The sequence below is a fragment of the Odontomachus brunneus genome, unplaced genomic scaffold (genome assembly GCF_010583005.1).
Source record: "Odontomachus brunneus isolate Ranch 3 - 2012 unplaced genomic scaffold, Obru_v1 Obru_scaffold_011, whole genome shotgun sequence".
Lineage (NCBI taxonomy): Eukaryota > Metazoa > Arthropoda > Insecta > Hymenoptera > Formicidae > Odontomachus > Odontomachus brunneus.
Window position 1 is genome coordinate 485831 of NW_022639461.1, and position 21197 is coordinate 507027.

At 43.0% G+C, this 21197-nt stretch overlaps 1 protein-coding gene across 15 annotated transcripts in view; it reads left to right on the forward strand.

Moving 5' to 3' along the window:
* The window catches only part of LOC116840694 (cAMP-specific 3',5'-cyclic phosphodiesterase), a 474033-nt gene that overhangs the window by 362706 nt on the left and 90130 nt on the right, over positions 1 to 21197 (forward strand). For 9 of the 15 annotated variants that reach the window (XM_032807761.1, XM_032807763.1, XM_032807765.1 and 6 more), the window contains 3 exons: positions 6817 to 7005; positions 10133 to 10165; positions 12261 to 12281. In XM_032807761.1, coding sequence (XP_032663652.1) covers positions 6817 to 7005; positions 10133 to 10165; positions 12261 to 12281 — 243 coding nt within the window. Of the gene's footprint in view, positions 1 to 73; positions 951 to 6816; positions 7006 to 10132; positions 10166 to 12260; positions 12282 to 18126; positions 19476 to 21197 lie in introns of those variants that run through there. The other 6 variants (XM_032807769.1, XM_032807770.1, XM_032807764.1 and 3 more) reach the window with 5 other exon arrangements.

A 21197-nucleotide genomic window follows, 5' to 3' on the forward strand; every position in this document is an offset into this window, starting at 1 on the left:
TGTGTGTGTGTGTGTGTGTGTGTGTGTGTGTGTGTGTGTGTGTGTGTGTGTGTGTGTGTTTATTCTCGCGACGCACGTTATCTCGCGACACAGATAATAAGTGAGACCTGTTCATAAAACTGCGATGCCACCACCACCACGACGCCGCGAATGGCCGCGTGCGCGCACGCGAGACATGCCGTAATGTCAACTATTATTCTCTTAGTATACGATGTAATAGTGCTTCGCAAACAACGCCATAAAGAGAAGAGATTCTGGCCGTGTTCCGGCGAAAAATACGCGCCTCTCACGCAAAGCCGCGTGAATCGTGTTTGTCGTGATGAAATGGACGTGAACGTAGTAGGACATGCCGTTACGGACTTGAAGGGCGTCCCTAGGAGAGAGATCGTCTGTCCACGTGCGAATCAACCGCACGAGAGCGACTGACAATCCGCGGGAGTTTCGCGGATAAAGCGAGCTCGATCTCGCGATCGTAAACATGGCGCGAGCCTGTCGATTTGTCGGTTGATCGATTCCGTTTCGAATCGTGGTCGTAATCCGACCACTATAAGCGGGAGCTGGAGGCAATAAACGGCGCTCGTGTGGAGCACGCGGAAGAACGTAAACGGTGGCACGATTTGAATTCGGACGAGTGGGGCGCACTCGATGCGCGCGAGCCCTCGAAGATAAATAATGAACCGGGAAGCCGGGCTGCGGGCTCTCCGATGATAGTTGGACGAGCTTATAAATACCAGCGAGCGAAGGGAAACTGCACGCGGACGTCGGACGTAACTCAAGATGAACGAGTACGCCTTTTTTATATCCCACGAGGTCTCGCCCAGACTGGCGCGAAGGGACTCGGGAACCATGCGAGTTACGCTACCGTTGACCTCCTTCAGGAGGCACAGCGAATGCGTCTCCACGCTCTCACGTGCGACACCGCACCCGAAAATGCTGTACGTCGCAGTGCCGTAAGTTTTCCCGATTATGTTCACAACAGTCTCGGTTATTCTAGAGAAAGAGAGAATGTCTCCATCGCGTCTTATTCGCGTAGAATTAGTCATATTTCTCATTGAGTGTTTTGCGAAGTTTTTTTAACGATATATCAAGCGGTGTCTACAATGAGAACTTCAGCCATAAGACTTAAGCTTTGGATCCGGATACGCAGAAAAAGGTAGAGGACTTTTTTGTTCAGTTTGACCTAATGTATAAGTATACAACGGCGCCATTATGGCTCATCTACCATATCGCGCGTGATCTTTCACAAATCTTCTTTAATTAATCTCTAGATTTATTACGAATATCGCAAAACGGTATGGGACTTTTATATTCACCTCAATCCGTTCTACATTTCCACGAACGTTGCGACGAATCTGGGACACCGTGTATATTAGTCGGTTGAATACATTTCCGGATGGACTCAACTCTAACGCCCCCGTTATTCATACTTCGATTGCAAAGCACATCGAGGTATCGTCGATGCACCATTTCGTCTCGTCGAACGTACCATAAGGTGTTCCGTCTCGTGCGGTGGAAAAGATGCATTAGGAAATGAGGACGGAATAATTGATGGCGGGCGATAATCCGGCAATCACGGTTACGCGAATACTATAAAGCCAGCATTACTTTAATGCAATTACCTTAATGCACGCGCGCGATTATACGGTCCCTCGGAATTCATTTGATTCTACAAAGTAAATTTACACGATTATTTGCCATCCTTATGCGTGAACGTGGATACACTCCGCTCTAGATGGAGAAACGCACCGAGCGAATGACTCGAAGGGTGGCTTGAAGAGAATATTACAGTACCTTTTCGTGCAAATTTTTTCGATTTTACTACGTTTTTAGTAGTGCAGGCTATCAATAATCAGTAATGTAAATCTTGCTAAGGAGCATAGTAAATTTCGCTAGAAATACAGGTTGTCATTCTAAACACTTGTTTGTCGATAAAAAGGCTTCTAAATGTGACTTGTAAATTTTCTGATTGTCTTTTATCGGTAAAAAAGTGTTCAGATTAAGAGCAAATTTCACTAGAAACATAGCAAATTTTTTAATAGCGCATTTCACTTTTCAAGATGTAAATAATAAATATGAAAGAATAGTCAGTTATTGCAAAATGTCGATCTATTTCTCAATCACAAAATTCCGTAATAATTTTTACTTAAAAATCCTTTCCGTGTATATGAATAAACATATGGAGAAACAACTTAGTACATTAGTAACCGAATTTTCTGCTACTTTGGGACGAAACTCGGCTGTGGGAACAGAAAGATTCCTGCGGGAGGTTCTGCTTAGCCAATCGACTTTTTTCATCTCAATCGAATTTTTTAAATACAACTGTATGTTCAGACGACGAATATTTCCGATCACAGTAACAAAGATATTATTTCTCATCCACGGATTTTTCGTTAAATTTTCATTCAATTACCTGAAATGAAATTCTTTTTCCACGTGCGAATAAACACACGGAAAAAACAATTCTGTTAGTGTAATTAAATTTTCTGTCACCTGGGGACCAAATGCAAAACTCAGTTGTAGGAACAAAAAGATTCATATAGGAGGTTTCTATGCAGCGAATTATTCTCAGTTATCCAACCGAGTTTTACTTTTTTTTTTTTTGGTATAACTGAATGTTTAAACGACGAATGTTTTCGATCACGGAAATATTATTTCTCGTCTGGTCCCCGTTGCACGAACTAAGACTGTTTTTCCATGCAGTTTGGAGATGTTGCAATTTATGCAAATATATTTTCCAAGAATTAAAATAGATATCGAAAAAGAGAGAGAAATATTTGTGCACTTCAAATCATCAACTAAGATGGTTCGAAGTGCACGCGATGTAAGCGTTTGAAGATGCGATCGTTTTCGGGCAGTGTAGCTGAGCGACTTCACTTCTTCGCTACATGCTTAACCCCGTTGACGTAACCACCCCGTCGTTCTAACCGTCTCGCCCTTTGCACGAAACGCGCGCAATTTTGGAGGCGCGCAAATACGCGCTCTCCGGTACATATTATATCCGCCGGTCGAGCGCGAACGAGGCATTTAACCGCGACGCGAAATTGGTGATTTACCGCTGCCTGGGCGCGATGAAACGCGGTAGGAAATGAACTCCACGCCGGAATCGATAACCGACCGTTCGGCAATCACGGTCGAGTCAGTAGGTGATCCGAAGACGAAGGGCGCGCGTAGTTGGTAATTATCGGACCGCGCTAACGCCCGCGTGAACGCACACGCGAATTGACCCGGCCGGAGCCAATTAGAAGTTTCGGCGGGCGACCCTTTCGTGGCCGCTGAATTGCTGTTGTAACGTGTTGCCGACACCGCGATGTGTTGTGATTAATCGTTAGCAGCTTACAGTCAATTAATGGTCCGTGCAACGTTCGTCGCTCCGCGCGCGATCGATTCCGGAGACGCCGCCAAACAATCGTCGCACTTGCTGTTTTATTAATGGTGACCGGCGAATTGCATTATTAAGCGGCGATCTTCATGTATCCGATACGGTGCTTGTATCGGGGATTGGTTTTAATTAATCTACAGTTGCATGAAGCGACTTTATCAAGCAACTTACCTTGGGAAATCGGGCTGGATTCTGATTAGATCCCAAGAAATTTTCTATGCGGCTGCGAGCGAAAATAGGAGCGGCCAGTTACGAATAAAAAGCGCCTATTAATGACACTTATATTTCACTTGCGACAAATATTAGCCATGAGGGCTTGGCTCTGTCGAGCGTAAATAAACGCGCCTTACCCGCGCGTTGCACCTCGTTTGAGGAACACGTCTTTCCCGTAGACGCTTGCTTTCGTCTGCAACACGTTGTTTCATCAATCGTATTCCGAATCGCAGCTGTGCGCGCCTCCCGCGTATACGAGCTCTGGCCGCCATAATCGGCACAGCCGCTATTAGTCAGTGAATGGCAAGGTTACGAGATTAATCATGGTTTATATAATACGACGTAACTAACGATCGCAATCGCGAACAGGAAAATGCCGAAGACACATTCGCAATATGCCGGCGCTCGTGGCCGATGTAAACAAAGAAAATTTAATTAAGTAGCCAACGTGCATTATTGCAGGCGAATTACCGTGACCACGGTAACTGCTCGCTTCCGACTTTGTGAACACGCAATTTCGTTGCTACAACGTGCGAGCACGCGGAAGTGCGCGCGCTCGTCGAGCGACTCGCCACCAAGAGCCATTGTATTTTCGCTCAGGCCGCGTATTTGCTTGCGCACGTTTCTGCGGCTCTCTTGTCATCTAATGGAAATTTCATTGACGCTCGTGAAGCCGGACACACAGTGAGACCCTTCATCGTTTTCAAGGGAACCTTCGCGCGCGAGAGAGTAACTCGCCTGAAATCATCGGGAAACACATGTGGGTCTGCACGAATTATTCCGTCAAAAACGCGTGAGTGTATTGAGAAAAATCTCAGCAACAAAAGCACGTTTGCTGTTTGATGATCGTCGGGGAAACAGATCGAACGAGTTACAAGTCGCTTCTCATCATTTGTCATTTTAACAAACACACATTTCCTGTGAGATACAGATCTCATTTGTTCTCGTAAATTTAGGTTAGGTTAGGTTGGAGCTGTGTCTCCATTACGGAAGTGTGGCTGGAGCGGCAAGTTGAAAGTAACAAATCATTTATTCCTACTACGGAGTTATGTACTATCCCGTATTAACAAATCATTTGTTGCGGGTGCTGGCACTTTGTTAAATTAACAAGACTTTTCCTTCCGGACAGTCATTTTCAGTTTTGGACTTCACGTTGGAGTGTGTAGTCCGGACTTGAAAAAGGCATCCCTGCTCCCGAGATATCTACCCCGGAAAATATGACACCGAGTTCGGTGAGCGCGTCATCGGTGCGAGCTGAACCGAAGATTCGATGTAATGAGCACCCGCGTGACAAATTTCCCGCGGGATTCTTCCTGGAGCTTTAATTAGATATATTTATGACGCAACGCGAGCCAGAAAAGGTATAACCCGACGCCTCTTGACTGGCATTACGAAAGGAGCCAGCACGTCGTTAGTGTAACGAGGACGATCTTGGTGTACGTTTTCATGCCTCCTACGACGGAGGAGATGGCTGATATCGCGCTTGATTTTCGCGGCTGTCATCGGCTATTGTGTATGTCGATTGTGCGATAAATGATCGGCGGTAATACAGTGGGCGCAGTTCATCCGAATCGACTTACTAATTGACTCGAATAAAAGCTGAGCAATTCCGGAAATTGTGCGCCGTATTGTTTCCAGGACATTGAAAAATGACACGCGCGCGCACACGTGTTTTACTAGGCTGCGCCAAAACTGAGCGCGCGTATTTCGGATATTTATTTTTATCAAAGCGTCATTCCACTTACGTCTCTCTCGGCTTCCAGCGCGGCTATTTCCGTCTGTCCAATTCACGTCTGCATGGTCGAAGACCTCGAGCGGTTGTTTTCAGTGAATCCCGTCAGAAGCTAAACACGATCTAGTCTTCGACTGGGATTTTCGTCCGCTTGCTGCTCAGGCAGAAGCGGGTCAATAATAAAAGTCTAAAAGCAATGGTAGAGTGCGGTACATAAGCGCATAATAGTGGCGAAACTGGGAAACTTAAAAAATACGAAATAATAGTCTGCAATAGAGAAAACCTCGAGCCGAGAACGCGCAACAGTTGCGGCCGGACCGAAAAAGAAGTCAGGCTGGAAGTTGAAAAAAATATATATAAATGCAATGACACGCTTCGTGGTAAGAATAAATATCCGCAGCACACGCATGGTTCGCTTTACCGACGATTCTAGTTGCTAGAATGCTAGTTTGGTATGCTATATTCTCCCCTTCTCGTTATTATACTAAATTGACAATATTTTCACGTGAAAATACACACAGGAATTACAGAAAATAGCATCTTTTCAAACAGAATTCCTTTTTTGGATATTACAATATTTTATTTTCGGTTTCAAAAGGATCCTCTTAAGACCATACACAAAAGGATTCCGCTATTGATGAGATTATGTCTCTCACAGTGTACAATCGCACACATGTGTGCACACTGGACTCTTTTTGTATGTATTGTACTATATGATCTGAAAGAGAGCTCGCTCTAGGACATTTAATATAGCTTTCCATTCACTCACTTTTGCGGAGACGAAGGAGATTCTCCTCGTCTCCTATCCGTGCAGGGAGGGAGCTAATCAATTTTGCCCGTTTCTGCTCAGCCGCGAGCCGCGGTGCATTTATAGACTACAGAAATTCATAAAGGTGTCCGGACGCGCGCGATCAATAATATATTACAATACACGTTCCATTCATCATGCATGAAGCGGCATTCTATCACGGCCGTGTTCCCCATTCTCTCGACGCGACGCGATCAGGAAGCACGGATACGTATTCGCGCGGCGACCTTTTCGCGATTGCGGTATCATTTGGAGAGTTGGTTTTATCGAACTTGAAACGGTCTCGCGAACAAAGAGTCATTAAATTCGCGCGGAGTTCCTCCTGTCTCTCTTTCTCTCTCTCTCTCTCTCTCTCTCTCTCTCTCTCTCTCTCTCTCTCTCTCTCTCTCTCTTTGACGTCACGTTCCGAGTGTACTGACGTAAAGATAATCGACGTTGCGCTCTTCTTCTCAGAGGGCAGCTGCTGCGAGACACCTTCCAGCCGGTGCAAGCCAACCGGCTGGAGGACGAGCTGAGGAAGGGAGGACAGACAGACAGAGAGAGAAAGAGAGAGAGAGAGGGGAGAGAGAGGAGAGAGAGAGAGAGAAGGAACTTGGCGCGAACGTTCGACTTCTCTTCAAGTCGCGACCGCTCCACAATCCACATTTAACGAGGTTTTCCAATGAGAACGTTTCTTCGTTGCAGCTTCGACGTGGAGAATGGCGCCTCGACTTTGGACGGCGGCGCCGGGGGTGGAGGCGGCGCCTCGCCGAGCGCTGGGCTCGTTCTCCAAACGCTACCCCAGCGAAGGGAGAGCTTCCTATACCGAAGTGACAGCGATTTCGAGATGTCGCCGAAGTCGATGTCTCGGAACAGCTCCATCGCCAGTGAAAGGTAAGCAGGACTCGGTTACACCTCTCCAGGAGATCGATATCTCCCTCGCGACGACGCTACGACCGGAGCGCTATAAATCGATTATCAGTAAATCGGGGCTTACGGCTGCGAGCGACACGCGCAAGATAGCGAAGATGGTACCTCTTCTGCCATATCCCCCTTTCTTTCCTCTTCTCTCTCACCCCCCTTTCCTCCCTTTCGCCGGGCGGAGGTTGCTTCGACGTGGAGAGGCCGGGAAAATTCGTAATACCTTTTTCTCAATGACGCGAGTGAGCGAGCGCGACGAGGATTTATCAGCTTTCACGCGTGATACCGAGTTAGTTCAGAGTCGAAAGTCGCGATTTATGACGACGCGTCCCGGTTATTTATTTATTATGAAGCACGTCGTCGCGCGCCTAATGACATTTATCATATCGCGCTTCGACGACGCGCTTATAAACGGGCGCATTAATCAAGCCGCGGTTCCCATCATTTATTTTCCCGCTATCTTTCGACGACTCGGCTCGCTCGGCGGAAAATTTTTACACCCGCGGGATACCTTACGTGTTTCTCGCCGCAGATCGATACCTGCGTAAGAATCGCTTTGAACCGCTCCGGCAAGAAGCATGTGCAAGAGCGGCTGTAAATTCCGAAATCTGACGCGCGCGTCACATCGATTGCGCGAATTTGCGCGGAACGTCAGAGCAACGTCCGCGTGGAAGTGTATCACCGGCATAATTCTGTACGAACAACGCACACGAACGCGTTTCCACTGTGTGTTTGTCCATTCATCCACCAATCACCGAGCGGATTGTACCGATCTGCGATTGCACCGGTCGTTTGCTTTAGCGCAGCAACGAGGTACCGTGTCGAGGACCGCCAGCCTTGTAGATTTGTTCTGTAACTTTTAGGCTCGGTTCTTCGCTCTTTGGTTAATATATGGTTTAAACTTTAGGGCTATGGTACATAGAAAACTAAAAAAATATAAAAATTGACCAATCACCATCGATAATTTTTTAACCGTAATGAGAATAATCGATCACGATTAGTTAATTTTCATACTACTATATGTTTTACTGCTTAAGTTTTCTATGTGTCCAACATAAATCATAGGTTAACCGGATAAAATGGTCGATCTAATTAAAATTATATTCTACTCCAAACATACTTTTTTTTGGTAAAATAATAATAGAGTAACTTTTATGTAAGATTATTATTACTAACATTATAGTAAAATTTAGTAAAAATAATGATTTTCTTCACAATAATTTATAGTAATTATTTGTTTATGTGTAATTATGGTTACAAATTACCAAAACATTCTGTTGTCAATGTACTTTGAAGTATACCAGATATTTTTATGAGGTTGTATTTCTGCAGTTCCACGCTGATTTATCACAAGATTTATTTATTAAACTGTAAAATTGCTCGCGTGCGCTAAATATATGTTAAGTATATAAGGCTGGCGATCCTTTTTCTTACCTTGTTGATGGCTTCAGTATCAAAACGACAATTGTAAGATACACATTCCACGGAATCTTCATGCATGGGTATATACACGACATTGCATCTCTTTTGCAATCTTATAATGCGTGCCCAAAAGTCTCGGTTATAAAGTCAAAAGTCACGATGTTCACACCGCTCCAATTACTCAATTACGTGTGACAAGGGAAGACACGCTGGTGATCGTTTGGTATACTCGTTTGCGGTTATCGTTCGGGATACTTCGCAGCACGAACATTTTCGCGGCAACGAAGAGAATGTGTATCGATAATGCAGGTATCTTCGGTGGACTATCTCAAAGGCTGAAGCTGAAGCCGATAAAGTGGAAAACTGGAGAGATCCACTGGTACCGCTCCGTGTTTGCGCGCTTACCGCGGCAAGATACCGCGAATGTCTTTCCAGGTAATGTCGAATCTCGCAACTCGAATGGTCAACGAGACTATGGTCAATATGCGTCGATCATCAAACGCGCGGCGCGTAATCTCGCGTTTCGAACTTGAACCTCGAGCTATATTCGCGGCTGAAACGGAGAGAATCGTCGACAAAGCTTTTATACTCTCGCAGTGACGTCGATTCGCTAACACGATCCCTTCGTTGCTGTCGCGACTGCGACTGATGCGTCTAACGATTGTTTCTTTTTTATTTTGCACGCGTTTCATAATTTTTATGAAACACACGATCCGAACACTATCGTTGTCATTTGTTCCTACAACTGTGCGCAAACAGTTCGTGGTTTTGTGTAGTTCTCGTAGCTCTCTCTGGGTAGCGGCGATGCTTACCATTGATTTTTCTCGTGTCACATTTCGGGTAGAAATTTAAAATAGGGATTAAAAAAGGCAGACAGTTTTTCCCTACTTCTACCAAAACCCTATAAAAACAAATCCATTTAGGTCCTGTAGAGATATAATACTCTTACAAATTAACATCTAAATTCATAAATCTGACTAGGATCTGATTGAAATGACAAATTGAAGCTCTATTCTGATATATCGATTTAAAGTATAGTTAAGTCTTCTTTCCTTAGCATGCTTATCACAATCTTTTTTACCTATCTTACAAAAACAATATGTACATATACATGTATATAACAATATGTATATATACAAAAATGATAAACAAGTAATCGTTTCTCCACAAAAATTATTTCAAGAATTGGCTAACTTATCCCTGACCAAGCCTTATTAGCACTAGCCTTGTTTGAGGCATCTGCATCAATTCATGAAATTCTATTCATAATTTGACTATTTCGATTATACCGAGACTCTGTGTCTATTTTGGAATATCCTTGACTAGAGTCACTGCATACTGAGAAGGCCCACCCCAATTAATTTCTACCCGGGACGTATCACTACTATGTCACGTGCATACCTCCAATTGTCCACGGCAAGATAATGCTTCCGTAACAATTATTTTGCGAAATTGATTAAGATCACGAATCATCCTGTCTTTCCTTTCTTGAACTCGGGAGACTCATGGCTGTGAATGTCGACCGATTTCGATGAATTGCGACTGCACAATTCGGTTGTCATGTTTTGTGTCGTAAGATAACAGCCCGGAAGCATCATCTGTCCGATGTTATTTGTCTTATCGTCGCCAGTGGGTGTTGGGATGTGACGATATGATGTATGTGATCCTTGGGTTACAGGTTCAAAGAGACAGAGCTTCCTGTCGAGCGAGCGTATGTACTCGATCCTATTACTTAACTCCTTTTGTCTTACTTCACACTTAGAACCTTCACACTAACAAGTCATTGAAGCAGCCCGTCGGTCCCTATGCATAACCGATTGGTCGCTGCGCGAAACTTCGTCGTGTCGATACTTCTCTCGCCGATACCCGCGCGCTCCACTTACCGAATAATGTTTTCCTATGTGCATGATCGTGTCGTTCATTATTTTTATGTGTGGAGTCCTCGTTATCACTTGGAGAGTGGTGTCATACTAAATTCTCACGGATGTAGTCTCACCTGAACTCAATCGATGTTAGTCTCACGTGCGCTCGCTCAGAAGCGCGATTGCGCCGTCGAAATCACGTTCATGCCGCAGTAGACGCGTGGGCGACACGTGTGTCGTCCCGGCTCTTTTTCTTTTTCTCTCTCCCCCTCTCTTCGTTGCAAATCCAGGCGTGTCATTTTTAAATGCACGCGAAAAAAAGTTTGGTTGAGTTAATCGAATTTATGGTGAAGTACGAACGAATTTCTATTGAAGTTACCAGAATTCTATTCAAGATAATAAGATTTCTGATCAATTTTAACAAAATTCTGATAATTTGAACTTGAATTTTCTGATAATTTCTAAAGCTCTTTTTGCTCGTTTCTTGCGGTTTTAAATCACGTCATTTAACACATTCAAGACGTGCAAATTATAATTTAATCTAATACGTTTAAACACGCGTTAAATGACATGATGGCAAAAAACGTAAAAGTAAATTTAGCTAAAATAACAGATTTGGATTTGCAGCGTTTTCTCGGGCGGCGAATTTCGTGTGGTTCTCTCGAGCCACCGCGAGATTCAACTTATCACGCGATTGCAAATTAAATTAGAGAAACGATTGAATCACGACGGTGCAATCCGTGCTTGTGAGCATCACAGACATCTATAATATACTAGACCGTGAACCTTGACTTCCTAGACGTCCTGATATATCTGTATATATAAAATAGAAAATGTCTGTCTATATATTTTCTGTACATTTTCCCATACATTTCTAAATTCTTTGATCGATCTAGACCAAATTTTGTATAGTTACTCTATAGAACTGTGAAAAATATAGGCTACTATGGAATCATCCTATCCCTTATCCTTGATTTCACCACCTTGACACTTTATCTAGGCAATGCCGGTCTAGTTTGAGTCTACATAATGTACAACTCGTATACGCCCATATTGTTTCCTATGTGTGTACACGTAGTCAACACACATATACACACACATTTCGTTATAGTAAACTATAAGTGGAAAATTTTTATATTGGTAATTGAAATATTGGTAAAGTAACTGTATTCCAATCGCGCGCGGTTACTAAGTCCGTCGCTAATATGTTACTTAAGCACATAGCTTTCGGGTACAATGAATCTAGGGAGTATATAATGAGGTTCACAGTCTAGTATATTATATGTCATGAGTATCACTATTATTCCTCGGGATATGATCTTTTTAATGTTTTGGTATTACGTCACCCTTTCTCGCACTTCTTTGGTTATTTGTGCTCATTAATGGCTATGGAAGAGCGGTCGGACAAGCTCCGTCGCGAGATCGCATCGATCTCACGTACACACGCACAAACACACACGTACACAGCTTTAGCATAAGATTACGCAAAAATCTCGCGCTTTCGCAAATTGCGATATCGCTTATGGTCTACTCCGTAACGTAGCTATATTGCTGATTAGAGCGTAGATTTGAATGATAGAAATGCGCGAATTTTTCGAGTCGAGCGTATCGTTTTCCGCGAGCCAAAGGTGATCGCCAAAGAAAATTGTTCGCATTTTCGCAGAATTGTAAAAGTATTTTCTTGCTTGCCGCCCCTTTTGTCCGGGATATGAAATTTCGATCGCTTTGCGATACTACATTTTACACTTGCGTCTCATCATTGCTTAGCAAAGTGTTCTTTTTTTTCCTTTTTACTTTACGATCAAGAATACGCGACGATACAACAGCGTCACGCGAGCGTGATTACAATTAGCCCTCGTATTGCGAGTTTTACACTTTAATATAATTAACCGCATGCTGAACATAGTTGAACGTCGTCGAATAAATACGAATTCTTATTTTCAGGATATTTACCGATCAGTACAGGTAAGTTGCATCATCACCTAATTTAAATGTGCTCGCCTGTGACATCGTTACAAGCTGTTTGCGATTGAATGAATGTGTCGAATGAGTGATGTGTGATGTGATTAACGTTACAAATTAACCGTCAGAGCAATTCTCACACGTTTCAGTCAACAGTCAACGTTACATTCGAATCCCGAGTCGATACACTGAGAGAAGAATATTTGAAAATTTATTTGAGAGATATAAAGTTTATTTCTGTGAAATAAACTTTATTTTCACACAGAAATAAATTTTACAATGCAGAAATACATCTTCAAGTATTTTTTTCTTAATGTAATGTTATATCTCGAGACTTTCCATTGATCCTTTAAATTCCACAATGTTTGCAGGATTAATGTAAAACCGAAATTTCGACTCGGGATGAAAAAATGCACGATCTGAGACATTAATCGCAAAGGCTTCTCGCACAACGCACAATAGAGTCAAATGAAATTTTATTTGAAATTTCAACTGATTTCGATGTCTCTTTCTTTTTTTCTTAAATGAAATCTAATGAAATTTGGAACAATTTCATGGAGTCAGATTTTTGTTTTCTGTTTCTTTTCTACTTCTAAATCGGGTACAAAAAAGCTAAATTTAGAATTTTTTTTCATTCAAACAGTAACTCAAATCTAATTTGATATCAGATACACAGTTATTGATGTTGAAATGAAATATTAAAATCTTGATTATAAATTTGAAAAAAGTCAATGACATTGTATCACTGAATCTTAACTTAACAAACACGATTGATTGAAATGGTATCTAATTTTAGTAAATAAAAACTAATTTAGTAAAAAAACTTAATTAAGTAAAACTAAATTAATATTACGTTATTATTTTTTTTTTAATTATTATTCTTGAAGTAACAAGTCTCTTGAGCTTCCGTATTTATCGGAGTTGCGTGATTGAAAAAAAATTTTTAAATATAATTTCTTCATGTCTAATTTAGAAGAAGAAAAGCAAAAGACAAAAGTTTCGATAAAGTTGTTCTAAATTTTATTAGTTTTCATTAAAAAGAAAGCATCAGTTAAAATTGTAGTATTTTTTGTAACATGAAATTTCATTTGGCCTCACTGCGCGATTCCGCAATAGTAATGCGCGAGTAAATCGCGAGAATGTGGTGGAAGGGGAAATTATTCGTGGTTGTTGTTAAATCACTGCTGTTAAATTAATAGTAACAATCACAGGACTGTCCTGCGATACAGCGAGACGCGTCTGTGAGTGAATTGTGCTCGTTGCGATTTTCGCGCTGTCTGTGGAACGCTGTCTATTATTACGCGAGGCGTATTATGATGACACTCGGGTCTCATTTTACGATAGACCGAGTGCAACGTGAGTGCACACGAGTGGAAGTGCAGATTGTGCAAATATTTTTATCTGGAGTGGCATTAACGCGCAGATTGATAGGTATGGATGCTTTTCGTGCGCAGGGACGTCCATCTGTCGTGACGCGAACGTCCCTCGACTTCCGGAAACACTCGAACTTTTACATCACGATATATAAAGTATCCCGGTACGCAAATCAAACGTGTGATCAACTGTCGAGTGATTCAATTTCCACGCGTCGTGATACGCAAAATCGTGTCTCAATGAATAAGCGCGGGGCGAATTGTGAAGGTGAAACCCGGTATTTTCTCTCCCCCTCTCTTTCACTTCTTTAACGTTTCGAGAACGTATATACGCATATGACGGGAATTTCCTCAGCTTAACGTAATAACAATTATCTCAATTTACTCTCAATATAAGCAACAATTATCAGTTCAACTTTTTAAATAATTTGTTTCTATTTAAAACAATGATAAACAGTCAAAACTCTAGATTGGTATCTTTGTTCATTTCTTTGAGGAAAAATTTCTTTAAGGCAAAAGCTCCTCTGAAATAATTATGAGAAAGTAGACGAAGTAATTCATGATTTCATTATCTCGCGATTGTCGCGAATGGAAAGTCGGTCGAGGCGAATATTGTGTGTAGTAGGACACGATATTAAATTTTCCGTCGATTATTTCCGGCATCATGACTCGATCGATATTGAACGATGCGTCTCGCGGGCACGCGCCAGTACGCGAAAGCACACACCCACAAATAGAGATCGCTTGTGCAGTCGGCCTGGAAACACCTGGGGGGTATCTTGAACGTACAAAGACACGCCGTTAATATAGCACTCGTGAGGTTTACACCACGTGCGCAATGTGTAAACCGCGTTTCCGGCCGTCTAACGATCGCCCCGTCATTCATGTCGTTTGACGTTGCACGCTCGCCTGCTCGGTAAAGTAGAATCGCGGCCGACCGATTTAATTATACGACGTAAATCGTTCGAAAGGCTGCCAATAACGCGCGCTCAAGAGAGAAAGAGAAAGAAAGCGATACATCAAAGTCACGTGTATGTCTGGAGGATGTCCAACGTAAACTTCTCAAATTGAATGAAAATAGCTGAATGGCTCGTGCAAACGGCGGATTCGACCTTTAAACCGTGCACCACGGTTTTATCCGGTGGCGACGGGAATGCTGCGGAGCAGATCGCGAATTCCGCGCGGATTTTGCTTGACTATATTCGCCGAAGGTGACGCTAAGCGTGCGTGCATGCATGCACGCACGTACGCGAGAAAGAAAGAGAGAGAAAATTCCTCCGCTCGCGCAAGTGAGAGAAAAGCTCAGCCGGCTGCGTCGCCATAGATATACACGCACTCGCTGACCTATGATCCATCCGACGATGTCAACTAGCCGGGCTGAATGTGCTTAATTATTGCGTTCTCCTACTACTTCATACGACACCGGCGGGAGAATTTAACGGAATTGTTTACTCGCGCCGCGCATGATACGCCGCGAGCCGTGCCGAATGCAGTTCTTCCGCGGCGTATTTTCCTCGCCGTCGATGGCGAAACACAGCCGGAGGATTGCGTCCCCGCAAGCGTCACTTAACAGACCCAAGTGTCGAATAGATACTTCTCTGTTTCTCTTGTTGTGACATTTTCGCCGTTTACCTTCGCACTTTGCTCGGCCGGTAAAAATCATGAATTTTTCCAATACTTGACGTATCACACCGGTAGAAATAATTATTTCCTTGAATAAAATTCGTAAAAACATTCTGTTTCTCTCGATTATCCGAAAAAGTATCTCCGCTTATACTGAAAAACAGGATTTGTTTGACGAAACCAAAATTTGGTTAAAATGGGATCAACCAAATGTTTGGCAATTACAATAAATTTAATTACTATTTTACCTTGCTTTCTCAGTAATGTATTTACTTAATTACTAAACAAAGCAAAAAAATTAAATTTTTTGATTGCTATTACTAAACATTTCGTTGATTTCATTTTAACCAAATTTTGGTTTCGACGACTAAATCCTTTTTTCAGTGTAACGACTCCACCCATAACTGTCCGTTCGATAAATTGTTTTGAACTGTGTATTACATCGAGATGAATACTTCCGAGAGTTTAGATACATGAATATAAATTATTTTCAACCTATTTTTTTCATTTTTCTCTCTCTATTGTGAGATACTATTCGGTTCGTTCACGTATAATGCAATCGTAGAAGTGAAAACAACCATGCTGTGACCAGACAACTGTTTTTGAGGGTTTTTAGTTACGCAATCCGTCGCCCCGACAGCTTCGTGGGAACACGACCGCGTGTGCATGTAAAAAAAAAAATTGCGTACTGGCCGCGTGCATATATGTATATGGCCGCGCTGATTGCAAATTTCATCCGAAAAATCAATATTGACCGGCGAATAGCTAACGCAAAAATGTTAGACAACGTTAATATTGTGACGATGTTTTGAGCAACACGATCGGCCGAGTGTGCATTTTTGCAAACGTTCGCGTAATATGACGAGCTGATCGCGCAAAGGAGCGGACGCAAGGACACTTTTGCGAACTGGTATCACAGCGAGCTAATCAGCCACGTGTGTCGGTTGAATTTCGAGACGTAACGTTTTACAGCCAACCATCACAATCCGCTCCAACGTGAGAGGTACATGTATTCTTACTTGTAAAAAAATATGTGAAACGTTAATAACTATTACGAATTCCATCCACGTGTAGTGAAAGTTTTCTGTTTTCAAATTGATTCCGAGAACACGCTCTCTTAGGGAGAGTTCACACCTCGGCAGAGAAGCAGAAGCCAATCGGAACTTGTGCTAATCGAAAAGCGAAACTGTCGATCACCAGACGTGCGAGTTTTGATTGGCTTTTGCCTTTGTGTTCCTGTTTGTTGTCTTTCTGTTTTCTCGCTAAAATATGTGAATTCTCCCTTCGTATGTACAATTCGCGACGGACATCCTGTATATCGGGGAAGGGAGGAACTATTGCATTATAATATTCGTGCGAGAATTTACACGGCAACTAACATGTTTGCAATTCAATAATCCCAAATATTTTGATAGTTTGGAGAAACAATTTTTCACTTTGCTATTCATTGCGCTGTAAAAATGCATAGGTTTTGTATTTAATTAATTAATTCAAATTCTCATCTATTACTAACGAAAAACAATGCGCTTTCGTGAAGAACAGCACAGAGAAGCAGATTCTACGACAAAAGAGTCACGGTACAACTTACAGCTCTGACGACGGTTCAAAGTCGCCCGCGACTTTGCTCCCGCTTATCTCCCGCGTTTTCGCGACGCGGAAAAACTGGTTCGTCCTTTAATTGGCCGCGAAGAGAATCGAGCGCATTCGCAAGTGGATCATGGCGATTTCGAGATCATCAACAACGCGCCTCTTAGCGCGTGCCGGGAGAAACTTGCCGCGGTAGTTATTCACGCAACGCGTCCGCGAGCTTGTTTTGCGAGTAAAGAAAAACGAGCTCGTCTCGCGGTGACTTGCACGTATACTTCGACACACATATGCATATCACGCGCATATACCGCTCCGTCCGTTCCATCTCTCTCGTGAATTGCGTAAAGCAACAAAAACGTATTTTCCTCGCAATGAGATGCGATGAGTCTCGTTAATTCAAATTTCCGTTACCGTATCCGGGGTCTCTCGTGCGCTTTCAACGCAAGCGAGACGTGTCGTGCGAAATTCCTTGTCGAAGAATCCGCGCTCTCGCGGCCGTCGGGAATCAGTGTCATTAGCAAATACAAAGAGTTCTGCATTTTGAGTGTATACGTCAGCGTGTAATAATGTTACCTTTAATATTCATAGCATTAGTTATGTTTGATAATATCACCCGTAGCGACAAAATGCACTCGTCGCGCATCAGCATGAAATACCGTAGCGAAACGCGTTAACCGTCGCACGCGCTACGCACAGTCACTCCTCGATGTAATTCACCCGTGTCGCGTTAAAATTCATTGAACATCCGGCGAATGTCTCGCTCTGTATGCAGATTGAACGGCCGCAATTGATGCGGCCTGTCGGCCGTGCGATCCAAAGAGCTGCCGCGGGCTAGTAGAGGAGAAGGTTTGGGGTGGCTTTTTTAAAAATCGCTGTTTAAAGAGTTTGGGTGATTTAAAGAGGGAATCCGGTGCATCGTTTTGGTAGTTTTATTCAGCCGACGTCGGTTCCAGATATCGCTCGTGGAATTTCAACGACTCGGAATACTCCTGACGAACATTTTGCATTGAGAAAAAAAATATTTGATCGAACTAAAATTATAGTTACTTTTGGCTCCAACCATATTTTTTCAATAAGTTAATAGTAATAACATACATATATAAGATTACTATTATTAACATTAAAGTAGAATTTAATAAAAAAAAATTATTTTCTTGACTATAATTTGTAATAATTGGTTTTCTGTATGATTATAGTACCAAACATTTTTTTCTCAATGTAGGAACATTCTGCACCGAAAGAAAAAAAGATTGGTCTAATTAAAATCATAATTATTTTTGGCTCAACTATATTTTTTTATAAAATAACCATATATATAACATTTATATGGTTATTCTCTACGTGATCATATATCAGTTACAAATATCAAACATTTTTTTTGTCAACGTGTACACCAGACTCTATCGAATAGTTTGGTTAGCGTTAGTTTGTTTATGCTTATATCATAATGACCAATCTCAAGTTCTGTGTTTTATTTAAAACCCATTCTGTATTAGTCGCAAATGCAAGTTACGTTGAAATCGATGAAACGGAAAATGACTATTATTGAATAATTCAACATAAATCGAAATTAATCATAGCTTTCAATATGAAATTTAATGTAATATTGTGAAATATGAGGAAAGATAATGAAAGATAATGAATATTGTTGAAAAATGACATATAAAATAACCATATAACATTTATATGGTTATTCTCTATGTGATAATATAATTACAAATACCAAACATTTTTTTGTCAACGTGTACACCAGATTCCATTAATACCCATAAAAATCGAGATAGCTATCAAATCGATATATGATGACAGATCGTTGCTTTGGAGCAGCGTTTCCTATTGCTCGAATAGTTTACAGTTATGATTCACGAATATTTAGATTTGTTGTGCTTAATGAACGATTCGATATTTCCATTTTTCGAGATGGGATTGCATTAATGGAGTCTGGTGTACAAAGTGTCCGTCGCACTTCCTCTCAAAAGTATCTCCCGTTCGCTTTTTGACTATATGACTCGCGATCCGCTCGATGTACATCAGGGCCATATGCACGCACGACTTTATCTATTCATCTGTTCTATCACCTGAGAGAGCGGCTCCATTCTGGCCGCGTAAGTCGCAAAGCGGAAGAGAGCGGAGCGGGGGTGCCTAGATTGCGCAGTGCCGGCGCGCGCAAATCGTCACCGCCGACTACCCACTCCCACCCCCTCTCTCTTGCCCGCCCGCCCGCCATCCCTCCCCACGAGGGAAATCTCTGCGAGAGCAGAACACCCCGGCCAGTCCGACATCGCGGCAAACACGAGGTGTTCGACAACACAGACCGCACACTCTCCACCTCGCGCGCATTCGCTCTTCGCGAATTTCTTTCGCGGCTTGCGATCTGCGACCTTGATGAACTCGCGTGTGTGTGCGTGACACCCGTGCGCGCGGCCTCTCGTCTCGTCTCGTCTCTCTTCTCGGACGCCGCAAGTTCCATCGTCGAATCGGGTACGCCGGGTTGTGTTTTCCGCGAAAAAGTAAAGGCCGCCTGGCGAATTTCGGCTGGCGTGACTTCGCACGCGGAAGGTGCAGATCAGGGAAACCTCCTTGCCCCCGCGATTAGTAGGAGGAGAAGAGAAAGGTAGAGAGAGAGAAAGAGAGAGAGAGAGAGAGAGAGAGAGAGAGGGAGAGAGAGAGAGAGAGAGAGAGAAGGTTCGTCGACGTGTTTTGTGTGAGACTCGAGCGTCTGGCGGAAAGAGAAACGGGACTTCCCGCGGGGTTGCTCCGCGCGGCGCGAGATTCGGATAATTCTGGTACGTCCGCCGGGGATTGCGAAGGCGCCGCCGTAGCTCGCTCGGAATTCTTCACAAGGACGAGCTTGCAGGCACACGATGACGTTTGACGTTGACATCGAACGCGTCGAAGAAGTGAACGTTATGTCGTAACGAAGAGAGTTGTGCGAGGGTGACGCGCGGCCTCTCGAAGACGCGCGAGCAGAAATCTCGAGATCTCGTTCCTCTTCACGTGATTACTCGAATCGCGACGATTCATCGGCAAGACGGGTTAATGCAATTTGTGTAAACCCGAGAAAATGAGGGGTTGCGCGGACTTACACGTGCAGGCGATATTGGAGGAACGACGACGAGGGCGACGATGAGGCAGAGAGATCCCTCGGAACGTGTCGTGAAGTTCAGACCGTCCTGCAGATCTGTTCCGTAACTTTGAACGGCAGTGTCGAGTTGACAATTCCGGAATAAACTCGTTGTTGCGACAAGACACGCGCGTATTTACCATGCTCGTGGTTCGACTTGCTACGTAGAGCTCGTAAAGGGTATCGAAACTTTCATTAAACGCATAATTGAGCACGCGGTGGCTAGAAAAAACGTCTCCCCTTGGCCGGGAGAGAAAACGACCCTGGCAAACGACTTGCCACGCGATATCGGAGCTTTCAGATCATCCTTTGACGTTGGACGACTCGCTTAACGAGATAGTCCTCGGCACGCCGCACGGCGAGTTGGAATTGTCGGATTTAATCGAAAGTTTCGCTAAAAGCGGTAATACTGTTTGCGTGCACGCGACGCGACCGGAAATCCCGGTGAGTCCCCAGTTTCATCGAGCTGCCTCAAAATGTACCGCGCGATTTCCCATGAAAAATCATTCTTCGTGTAAAAGGCCATTAATGGGATTGGCTGTAGGCATTGAGATTATTCACAAGAATAATCGACTGTGGTTGGTCAATTTGCTTACATCTCACTGTCTACTACCATTCCCATTGTAAATAGACCTTTATGCGTCCGTTCGATGTGGAATTAACGCGATATTATTTTTGCACGAGCGACGTCGTTGCCGCGATATTCTTTCGCAAATAGCCGTCTATTGCGACTTTTCTGAGAGGCGAGAACAATTGAATAAAGTAAAGTGGAAGCATCGATGCCCTTTTAACATAGCTCCTTGTTCTAAACTCTCTCTTTCTCGTCGATAAAAGTGCCTCTAAGTGTGCCTAAGATGAAATTTTGATCAATCTTTTTCATTCTATTTAATCTACTTTGCTTCCTCTTTAGAACCTACAGGTGGAATTTTGTGTTTCCTGCCATTTATAAGCGTTAAGTGAGATTTCAGTTTCTGTGTGCATCAACCGTATATTGATCCTTCGTAATATAGGGATGTAAAGCTCAGGTCAAGAGTAGGGTTAAAATTTCCACTCGTAGGGGCTTATAAGCTAACGAGAAGACTTATAAGTTGGAGGCATTTTTATTGACAAAACGGAGTTTGGAATAAGGGAGAGGGCCATGGAATATGCATATATTTTTTTATGTTAAAAATTTAAATATTCATATTTGAAGATCAAAACAATAAAAATGCT